The following is a 12,118-nucleotide window of genomic DNA, read 5'->3' on the forward strand; positions in this document are numbered from 1 at the left end:
GTCTTCCATTTCTCCATCCTATTAAGGCCAATCTATGATGCCCCAAGATGACAAAGTTATTTCCTTTAATTCACTAAGACTTTATATCACCTTTAAAGGCAATAATTGCAATCAAACACTCCTTGTAATTAGTGATCTTTTTTTCTGTAGGAATTTTGGCATATGGTGAATCCATGGTGCATCTTTTTGAAAGTTTTGTCAAGAGTCTCTTAACAGTGAGATTGGCGGCATACAAATTTAATAAATCAGGTTTTCTTGTATGAATTGCTCTTTTACATTCTAACACATTTGAATAGACCTGGACTTCAATGTGGCCACTCCAAAGAATTTAATTTATTCTTCATCATCCATTATTTTGCAGACTATCTGCATTGGGGGGAGCGGGGTGTCACTATCTTGCTACATGACCATTATGCTTAGATTTCATGTTAAATTTCCTGATATACCCTGTACAATTATTTGATATGAAGCAAAATGTATTCTTTCAGCAGCAACATCCAAGTTCTGAGATAGTAAAATATCTCTTAACCATGATACTATGACTTCCATGCTTGATAGCAGGCAGAGATCCTTATTGTGGATTGTTTCCACAAGGCATAACGATGGCCATATAGCCTTAAATAAATCTACTTTTGACATATCTGTTCCCTGAACATTTCCCCCCCGTCTGGAGGATTAATAAATAATCATATTACACCATAATACAGTTTATAAAACACAACATTGAACACTGTAATTCTGTCATTTTGTATGTTATATTAACTCAGACACTAGATCTTTAAAATGGACCAGGGGGATACTTCATACAATGTATAGTTTAGAAATGTGCTTTGTGAAAAATGGCCAAAACTTTGTAAAAATATTTTTTTCAAAATCTTCAAAATTTCAAATGTTCTTGAACTCCGGGTAGGTTCAAAATACGGGTAGTCCTCAATTTACAATAACAGTTAAGCCCAAAATTTATGTTGCCAAGTGAGAAATTTGTTAAGTGACTTTGACCCATTTTACAACTGTTCTTGATACATGACCATTATGCTGACCATTATGTTAAGTGAATCACTGTAGTTTTTAAACTAGTAAGATGGTCGTTAAGTGGCTCTGGTTTCCTCATTGACTTTGCTTGTCAATGCAGGTCACAAAAGGGGATCACATGACTCCAGGACACTGCAACCATCATGTGAGTAAGTTGTCAAGCATCCAAATGTAAATCACATGACTATGGGGATGCCGCAACTGTCACAAGTATGAAAAATAGTCATGTCACTTTTTTCAATGCTATGGTAATTTCAAACGGTCACTAAATGAACTATTGTAAGTTGAGGACTACCTGTACTAAAAAAATATAGAATATATTCTAGAAAACAAATGTTGCAGATTCTAATTCAAACATAACATAGATCACACCTATTTTAGACACTTAAAATGATTTCATCATACCCCAATGTGTCGCAAATGATCAGTATACAACTTTGTCCTAAAACAAGCATTGCAGGAAGAAAGCTGTGTAACCTGTGATATTCCAAAATAAGAAGTCTAGCAGTACCCTTTTGAACATTTTTATAAAAAGGCACATATCAAATTTAATAAACACTTATCCCAAAAACATGCAACCACCCCCAATATTTGTCCTCCAAGTGAGAATGTTTAGTTTCTTCTAATTTTTTTTGTAAGTATTCGCTCTAGCCCATATTTTTAGGGTTTTCTGATGGTCACCCATCCAAAAGCTTGACCCCCCTTTCTTTTCAAAACCAATCAGCAAAGACAGGTGTATACTAAGCAGTTACACTAAACTTGCCAAAGGGGTATCTATAGTTTTAGGGAAAGTGTCCAACTGTAAAAAATTATCCATCACTGAAATCCCTGCCTGGAAAACTTTGCTTCTAGCTCCTTCAGGTGCAGCTCTTCACTCCCAAGCGCTACTACGCCAAAATGATACAGGTCCCTGCCTGTAGAAATTCTCCCGTTTATGAAACCAAAGGGGAAGAGCAGAATACGGAAGTGGAGGACGGACTGTGACTCTTGTTTTCTAGCAATGTTTTTCACCTTCGTCCTCTTTTAAAGGGACGCACTTCAACTGGCTGGGAGTTCTGGGAGTTGGAGTCCACCCGCCTTAAAGTTGCAGAGGTCGAGAGCCCCGCCTTCCGGGAAAAGGTGTGCACTTCATCATCAGCCCGCCCCGTTCTGCAGGCACTCTCAGCGGCAAAGGGAGAAGCACGGAGCATGCGCAAGAGGAGGAGCAGCACGGGTGGGGTGTCCTTCGTGGACTGCCCCTCAAGCCTCGAACCGTTTGTCTCCCCGACTTTGCTTAATCTGTCTGCTGGGATTCGTCACCAGCCTGCCCTCTGCGCCCTCCGTCACTCACCAAGGGTCCGCAGCCATCGCGGCGCCCGGCAATCGCAGGCTTCCCGAAGTCTATCTGTTCGGCCGGGAAGTCTTCCGAGTCCGATCACCTGACTACGAGGCGTGCCGAGGCTCAATTTGTGACGGCGCGCCTCTCGGATGATTGGCAGAGGCGTCTTCGAGATGGAATTGGACGGAGTCGCAAGGGTGGGGTGGGGAGCGTGTGCCCCTTCACACTTTCGAGACTCCGGGTTAGGGATCTGGTCTCTTAAATTGCTTTCCTTACGAGGGAATTGTAATCTGCATCCTGGACAGGGATCCCTGATTTAAGGAGTCGTTTCCTGTTTGCATTTTTTTTTCATGCAGAGGAGGAAATGGGGAATTCAAAAAGGTGGAGTTTGTGTTGTTCACAAACATGATAACATGTAAACATGTAATTTGGAGCCACGTTTCATATTTCTGATAAGGTACTAATCACACATAAAGTTTTTACCTTAACAAATCATTTGCTTTCAAAATGTCAGTAAAGTTGTTTTTATCTGCCTGGAGGAACCTTAACCCTTCCCTCTTCATATGGCTTTGTACAGTCCAAATCTGAACCATAAGGTTGGTGAAAAGGCAGGGGTGTTACTAAAACTTAATGCTCATTACAGGCAGTGAATGGAGCCATGGATATGAAAACCCATAAGAAACCAGAGGAACTATGAAAACAATGACTGGTTGAATCCTACTGAAATGAATGTATGGCTTGTCTCCATCTCACATTGACTCATGTGCTTTAATTCAGCTATAAAGAACATTGGTACAATATTTAGCAATCCCGGACAATTGAAATTATAATAATAAAACACAGTTTCTATTATTTCTTTGTCCTCAGAAATGAATGGGATCCCATTGGAGGCACAGTAGCTTAATGATGCTGGAGATGGTCTTTCTCTAGTGTTGAAGTCCTAGCACTGTGTTCTGGGTTGAGCTCCCATCACATACCTCAGTTTCTGCCCACCTAGCAGTTTGAAAGCATGTTCTATGTGAATAGATAAATAAGTACCACTTTCATAGAGAAACAAATTGGTGTTCCATGCAGGCCTTCAGATTCCAGACAGCTTTCTTTCCAGGGATGACACTGCAGGAAGACTGACTTGTCCTTCTTGTGCGAACACAGCTCATTCTGTGGTGCACCATGAAAACACGCAAATATTTCCTACAATGCTGATAATTTGGCAGCCAAAATACTACTCGGCAATAGCATTGTGGTTTCCAACAGGACTCACTCTCACCACTACTGTTCAACATTGCATTAATTCCACTGACAATAATCCCATGAAACACAAAACTGGGATACCAAATCTCAAGCCACTATTGTAAGATAAATTATCATTTATACAGGGATGACTTAAAGGTGTATGCAAAAGGCCCCACTGGACTTAGATCAATACTCAACACAGTTCAACTGTTCAGCAGTGACATCAAAATGAACTTTGGAGTTCAAAAATGTGCTTTAATATCCATGCAGTGAGGAAAAATAGAAAAAATAGAAGGAACAGAACTGGAAAATGAAAGCATGGTGAAATCATTAACAAAGGATGACAGTTACAAATGCCTAGGCATATTGGAAGCAGATAACATCTTGAATGGAAAAATCAAAGAGTCAATGCAAAAGGACTACATCAGGAGGGTCCGCAAAATATTAAATCAAAGCTGAAGCTGGAAACATAATTAAAGCCATTAATACATAAGCAGTTCCAGTGATACACTACCCAGCTGGAATCATCAACTGGACTTTGGCTGAACTGGAAAATTTGGATAGAAAATGCAGACACTTTTGAATATGAACCACACTTTACATCCATGAAGTGTCATCAATAGCTTGTACCCGCCAAGAAGAACGGGATCGAGAGCTATTGCAAATCCATCAAACTACAGAAGAAGAAAAATGTAGTTTGAATGACTATGCGAATCAAAGTACAGAAAAATTGCTGCAAGCTGTGAAAATGGAGAACATTATAAAAACAACAGGAAAAAAGGCAGAATATAAGGAAAAACAGCTGGATGACAGATTAAATGGATGGAAAACCAAAGCTTTGCATGGACAGCACTTGAAAAACATTGAAGAAAAATGTAATAACAACTTGACATGGGCATGGCTTAAGTTGGGAACCCTCAAGAAAGAAATTGAAGGTTTAATACTTGTTGCTTAAGAACAAGCACTGCAAACTAATGCCATGAAAGTGAAGATACAAAAAACCACTGACAATCCAAATGGCTGACTTTGCAATGACAAAGTTGAAACTGTTTCACATTTAATATGTGAGTGTGGCAAAATTGCACAAACTGATTAAAAAGCTGGACATGACTAAGTTGCTAAATTAATCCACTGGTCATTGTGTAATACTGTGGATACCTTACCTGTATCCAAAAAGTCATGGAACATAGTGTGGAAAAAGTTGTTGAAAATGAGAAGGTGAAGATCTTGTGGACTTTTGAATACAGACAGATTGTATTTGGAACACAACATGCCAGATATCACAGTAGTCAAAAACCGAGTGTACAATTCATTGATATTGCTGTTCCAGGAGACACCAGAGTCGAAGAAAAAGAACTGGGAAAACTGGGAAAAATCACAAAATATAATGACCTGGCCATTGAAACCATGCGATTATGGATGAAACATTGTCATCAGGGCACTTGGTACCATGTCCAAGAATTTTATAAATACATAAAAAAAATATAGCTTCCTGCAATAACAGGAATGCAAAAAACTGCACTACTCGGAACATTGTACATCTTAAGAAAATACTTGGTCGATACCTAGGATGCTGGCAGCAACCGGTATCAAACATCAGAGCCAGTCAAATGATATTTGTGATCCATTTTTAAATGTTCAGTTGCCTGAGTTTTATGTTTAATGAATAAAAGAGATCATAACCATAATATAATTTATAATAATTTAATTTCTTCATGTTCTATGACTTTTTCTATTTTATGGTCCCACTAGTTCTTGCTTATAGGCAAATGATTTTGTTTGCTGATCTTCCAATGCACCATTGTGGCATGACAAAGTAGCAACAATGGTGCCTTGGAAGATCTGCAAGAAATATCATTTGCCTGTAAGCAAGAACTGGTGGGACTCTAAAATAGAAAAAGTCATAGAAAATGAAGAAATAACTTGCTCTAGGACTTCAGAATTCAAACAGACAGACAGACAACTGCCACATAACACTTCAGACTGAAAAGTTGTCAATAAGAAAGACAAAAATGTCAGGATAGTGGATGTGGCAGTGCCTGGAGACCGCAGAATAGAATAGAAAGAACTGGAGAAGATAACAAAATACAAAGACCTACAAATAGAAATAGAATGATTATGGCAAAAGCAAGCAAGATTAGTACCAATAGTAATAGGCACTTTGGGTGCAATTCCAAAACAACTGGATTATAAAAAGGCAAAATCACCAAGCAGGTTGACCAAGCAGGTTGACTTATTATATAAAGTGAAAATATCTGGGCAATATCTAGAACAGTGGTCCCCAACCACCAGGCCCCGGACCGGTACCAGTCCGTGGATCATTTTGTACCGGGCCGCCTACTTTGCTTGGGTGCCGTCATCTTGTTTCGACGGCACTTGAGAAAGAGCTTCCGGGTGAGCTTGTCAGTCGTCGGTTGGAAAGCGGCGTTTGGGTGCTGAAGGAATCCTCGTGCCTTAGTTTCGTCGAGTGGGGGCGGCTTTGAACGAAGAGCCGTCCTGATGGCGGTGGAATCTCGCATTACTCAGGAGGAGATTAAGAAAGAGCCCAAAAAGCCCATTGACTACGAGAAGGTACAAAGGAGGAGTTGAAGGTGGCGGGGAGAAGCAGGGGATGGCTGGCTGGCCGGTCGCTCGGCTCGCCTTGCCTTGGTCGTGTGTGCTGATGCCGGTACCGGTCCGTGGATCGGTCCATGGATTGTACTGGTCCGTGGTACAAAAAAGGTTGGGGACCACTGATCTAGAACCATGATGGTAGACTTTTGGGAATGAGCAAAGGGTTACATAGTAGGACATATAAGAATTTTCTGTTGTCTTCACTTGCTCAGTACATTTAAAGGCACATTTTCTTGCTTAAAATAATGCTTACCAAGGGTCTTTTCAATGCACGTTAAAAAGTAAGGAATACAGCTCCGTCTTTCCAAACAGCAAATCTGCTCATACAATGTTCACACGCACATTTTAAACCGACATATGGTACACACATTCTAAGCCCAATCAATGGTCCTCAGAAAATTCATTGGGGAAATTCAAAGTTTAATGGCTTAAATGGATAGTGTTAGAGCATGCCCTCTAATAACATTTCTACTAAAAACCCTTTCACCTACTTGAGCAATCTGACTTCTTGAACATGTCAAAAAGGTAGTACAAAAATCTGGAAGTAAATTGCTCCTGAAAGTAGACATTAATAACCATTAAGAGAATAGTTTGGCTTCAAAATCAGACTGCTACTTGCAAGTCAATGTGCTCTTACAATAAGTAGAATTAGCTCATCTAATCTTGTTTCCTGTCTGGTTTCCTTGGTGAGCTGACAGACTGATCTGAAAGTGGCTTTAGAAATGACAGGTTACAAGAATGATATGGAAAGAGACGCTACGCTGTGTGTAAAAAATAAATGGCTGATGTCTTAATAATTAAAAGGGATATAGTATACAAATTACTAACCAAGTGAGTTACTGTTAGCCCTTCCAAGTAACCCAGACTGCAAATATAATTAATTCTGTTTTATTATAAGACTACATTAACAAAATGTTGCATTCTCTCTGAATGTTCAGCCATTGTGGACTTCTGCCTCTTTTCTCTGATTGTTTCCCAGGCAGCATTTCTTCCTCTTATTCCCCAGAATCAACTGCACATTGTATTACAGTGACCTGGATGATATTCCTATCTTGCATTTACAAAAGAGGCTTGCTAAAGCTTTGAAGAAATTTGTGAGAAGGGACAAAAATGAATAGAAATCAGGTTCTAGTATATTAGTTGAAGGAAATAAAGATCAAGATTGTTAAATGTAAAAGGAAAGAAAAAGTTGGTTTATTGGATTAAGATTAAAAGAAATTCATGGTTATCCCTGGTAACCGGGATGAAAGTCAACCACTTCAGCCCACTTCAGGATATTTGAATTGGTAAAAAGTCGCCCCTGGTTGCTATTACTATTATACCAAGTATACCAAGCCACGCCCACAGAGCCGGTAGGGAAAAATTTTGAATTTCACCCCTGCTGGCAACCCTTAACTAACTTTTGCCAAGCAGGACTGAAATGATGAGGTTTTAAGGATTCATTTATAGATAAGAGTTGGGATATGGAAAGAAGAGATGTTTGTTGTATTTTAAGAGAAGGTGATAAATTACTAAAATTGTCTTGGAATGAAGGGGAGAGTATCTTTTTCATTTATTTTTCTTTACTATATTCTTTTTTGTCTTTTCTATTTACTTTTTCATTTCTGCACCTTCTATTTTTTCTTTTATTCTTTTTTATCATTTATAATTTAATAAATATTACAAAGATATAATGTGGTTTCTTGGCCCTTAAAAGTAATAAGAAAGCTAGTGGTTTTATTTAAAGGATGGGTGCTTTCAATGGCAAATTGAACAATTTTATTTTTCTTTCCACTCTGAAATTCATATTGTACATTCTGACTGCAGGATTTCTGACAGCTTCTTAGGAAAGTGTCCTTCACAAATTGAAAAGCAGTAAATTAAATATTTGACTTTAAGATTAAAAAAAACTGGACTTTTTGTTCAGACAATGTTGATATACTGTACAAGGTTACATACAAATAAATAAACACACAAACACTACCATACTGTACATATTCAGAACAATAAATAATGTCAAAGTCACATTTATAAAGAAAGATAGAACCAGAAGAATGGGTAAAAACAATGTGGCATAAAAATAGAGTATACACAAGGACTATCATATCTTTAATTGTCAGGGAAAATCAAAATGTATTTATTTGGTACTGGAAAGACTTAAATGTAGGAGCCAGGCAGAAAACTTCTACTGACAAAATGTCACCCCCCAAGTAATTCTGGAAAATATCTGTCTCATCTGGCAAGGAAACTTAGAGGTTGTCTTTAGAAAAGTTTGTTGGGTTGGCTTAAAAGAGTTGATATGGAAAGAGACATTTGTCAACTGTGCCTATACTATATAGGTAGTAAGAAATTGTAGTGAAGACAAGAGTTGCATCTCTCAAAGCCCTGAGTGGTGCACCCTAACATCTGTAATATTAGAAAAGACCATTCAAAGATACTGATAGAATAGTTACCTTCCTCAAAGAAATACACCCAGAGAGAGATGAGACTAGAATGGGCAATGAATGGATATGTTACATCCTAATACGTTTATATTGTATGGTTTCAGTGTGTTTCTTAATAAGTATAGGGGGATGCAGACAAAGTATTAACATAATATGTGGAATATCCCCAATAAAAAAACACCTTTACCTTTTTTCTTTAACATTACAGTAGTGTTGTACTGATAAATAAGCATGGTGAAGGATTTCATAATGGCATTCAATAATCTGATCTTGGTTGCTGTATCCCCAATAAAAAAACACCTAGTCCATACTGAACACTATTCAGTGTTTCACATCTGCTTCTGTTCCCGCATCTGTATCCATGATGCTACCTACCAAAATAGTTGAATTATTCCACAAATTTTAAGGCCTGTCCTCCTAATGTTATCAGGATGCTGTCTTGAACATTGCTGAATTGCATCAGCTTGGTCCTATCTTCATTAATTTTTAAGCCCATTTTACTTGCCTGTGCCCCAAGTGCCAGCATCATGTCTTTCAGCTGTGTCTTAGTGTTTGCAAGTAAAGCAATGATATCAGTGAAATCTATATAAATCTATTTATTCCACAGAATGCCAAAATTCAAATTATTCATTGCCCTTCTCATGGTATAGTCCATGGTAAAAAAAAAAAATGGGGATAGAACACAGTCCTGCCATACACCAGTATTAATCGTAAAGAAGTTGGTACAGCCATTTTCAGTTTTTACATAGCACCTAGTGTTGAAAATGTTTCTAAAGATGATAACATACCTCTTAGGAATACCATACCATGTAGCATGTTCCATAATGATTCTCTATTGACAGAATCAAATGGGTTTTTTTAATCAATAAAGTAAATGATTTTGATACTCCTTACTCTATTCAGTGGTATTTCATAGTAGAAAATCTGTTCACTGCATGAGCGACCTTGTCTGAGAAGAAATATTGCATAATAAATAATACAGATGATACAAGAATGGCAAATATATGTATCTTGGGTGTAGAATAAGGATGAAGGTTCATTCTCCAAGCTTGTGGATTGGTTTCCAAATGCTTCATTATCAGGCTAGTAATGAAACATTCGTAAACCAACCCACAAGCTCAGAGAACAAACCTTCACCCCTAATACAGTTAATGGTTATGTGTGTAGATAAATAAAGATGGTTGGAAAAATAAAGATCCAATTCAAACAATAAATGACCTACAGAAGGCTTAACATATGAGCCATACTATATTTACTACCCATCACTGAATTTTGATGAAAGGGTGTGATCCATCTTTGTTTCTTGCCAAGTACTGTAAAATTCACTCATGAACTGTACCTAATCTGATATCCTCTGGATCACCAAGCCATTACTGATATGGTATAACATAATGGTTCAAAGCTAGTGTGGTGTCAGGAACATCCATTATTCCCCAACTTAATCTAAATGCTTCCCTAAATTTGGTTCAAGTGATTCTTTTAAATCTCAAGAGTACAGTCTATTGATGCCTTTCATACGAAAAGCCATTTGAGCATGTTTAGAATTTTGGTTAAATGAGAAGGTAGCATCCATCCTTTCACCAGAATAGGGTTGGCTGCAACCCATTGTACCATGTAATTTCTTGTTTTCTCTGCACTGTTCTGAACTCTTTAGCAAATGGTATTTAAAAGGTGCTGAGCTCATTTCTCCTCTTTGCAGTACACATCTGACATGAAGTAATCATGAAACATTCATTATATTCAACTACATTGCTCATCTGGAGGGAATGGGGCCTTTTGCATTTTTAATTTCCTCCCCATTAAGATCTCATGAAAGAATGATCCCTTGCTCACGGTTCTTTAATTAGTTCCTTTTATACATCTCCAGTTGGCCTGCTCCAATTCATCTAGGAGAATATTGGAAACAATCCTCTATATTGCTGCATGTTGAGAATATGCAACCAGAACAAAGGGGAAGAGGTGAGAAAGAAAGGACAAAATATTTGCAACTTGCCTCTCTTTGTACAGGGATTCTAGTTTGGGATCATGAGCAAAGTTACAGAAGTCTTTGCTGCCATCTATTCATCATCCAAATTTTTGCAGCCCTATTTTTAGAAAACTAGTATCATTATTTAGAATTGAATAGCAGAAAAAAAATCACAACTACTACTTAATTTGGAGCATAGGTAAACTGTGCAATTTTCCTAGTGAAAATATAGTGATGGTTTTGGGTAACTTTAAAGGAGGATTAGAAAATTTGTAGAGATTAAAACTGTTCATGAATATTACTCATAATTGGCTATATATTAACTCACCCCATTCTTAAGAGGTCCTTAAAGGAGTCGTGCGTAAGCGCACCGTGTGACCACTGTCCCTGTCTTACTGTCCCCATTTATCTATATTGACTTCTTTTGTTTATGTTTATGTTCATACCTATACTTGTTATCTCATACATGTTTGGCAAACAAATAAATAAAATAAAATAAAAAATAAATAAGATATAAAGGTCATGAACTGCTCAGTATCAGTTGCAGGGAACCAGAAAGGTAATATTGCCCTTAATTTCTCCTTGTGATTTCCTGGTTGACCATTGTCAGAACAGAATGGGACAACTCAATGCAGCCAACTTGTCATGGCCACCTCACCGCCACCACCTCACCACCACCAAGTCACCTCTACCAACTCACAGCCACCAAGTTGCCACAGGACAACTCCACATGGCCAACTCGCCACAGAGACAACTTGCCATGGGCAGCCAGAGGGAGAATCTAGCAGGTGGGCAAGTTAGTGTGTAGGCAGAGTGCAGTGCAGCAGGACCTTCTCATTTTCACAGCATCCACCACTGCCAGAAGGCCAAAGAGACTGGGGACAGTGGTTGCAATGGCAGTGGATGGGTGGTAGGGAGGTGGCAAAGCCAAATGTGTCCCTTTTCACAACCCACGCTGCTGCCATCACCATGTGCTGAGCTCCAGGCTGAAGAGGATGGCAGTGGTGGCTGGATCGGAAGGGAAGGAGGCAGCAGCCAGAATGTCCCATTTTCATACTCACTGATGTTGCTGCAACAAGCTCTAAACCGAAGAGGCCAGGGGACACCAGCAGCAGTGTGTAAAAATGGGATGCCCCTGGCCACCACCACCTTCCTACTGCCCATTGATGCTGCTACCATCTCCAGCCGCTTTGGCTTGAAACTCGGTATGGTAGCATTGGCAGAGTTTATGAAAATGGGAAGGCTGCCATTGCTACTCTGTGATCTGCCCACCCACTCACTTATCACCCACCTGGCTCTCCCTCTCATTGCTCGTGGAGAGTTCTCCTCATGGAGAATTGGCTGTGTAGAGTTGTCCTGCGGTGAACTGGTGGTAGGAAGCTAGCTGCGCCAAGCTGTCCATGGTGAGTTATCCTAGAGCCTGTCAGAAAAGAAGGCTGGACTAGACCAAGTTTGAATAAGGCCAACTTATGGTTTTTTATAAATGATAAATGTTTTATGATGTTCAAATGCCACAGTCAGCAATCAATAGGC

The 12,118-nt window shown here is 38.9% G+C and overlaps 1 protein-coding gene across 2 annotated transcripts in view; it reads right to left on the reverse strand.

Moving 5' to 3' along the window:
- Positions 1-2,444, reverse strand: part of STX8 (syntaxin 8) — an 80,611-nt gene extending 78,167 nt beyond the window's left edge. The window contains exon 1 of one of the 2 annotated variants that reach the window (XM_026696187.2): positions 2,363-2,444. In XM_026696187.2, the coding sequence (XP_026551972.2) occupies positions 2,363-2,379 (17 nt within the window). In that variant the 5' untranslated portion in view covers positions 2,380-2,444. Of the gene's footprint in view, positions 1-2,043 lie in introns of both variants that reach the window. The other variant, XM_087924726.1, reaches the window with a different exon arrangement.
- Between the last annotated feature and the right edge of the window lie 9,674 nt (positions 2,445-12,118).

This window comes from Pseudonaja textilis, chromosome 2 (assembly GCF_049901715.1).
Source record: "Pseudonaja textilis isolate UNSWEBS1 chromosome 2, rPseTex1.2, whole genome shotgun sequence".
Lineage (NCBI taxonomy): Eukaryota > Metazoa > Chordata > Lepidosauria > Squamata > Elapidae > Pseudonaja > Pseudonaja textilis.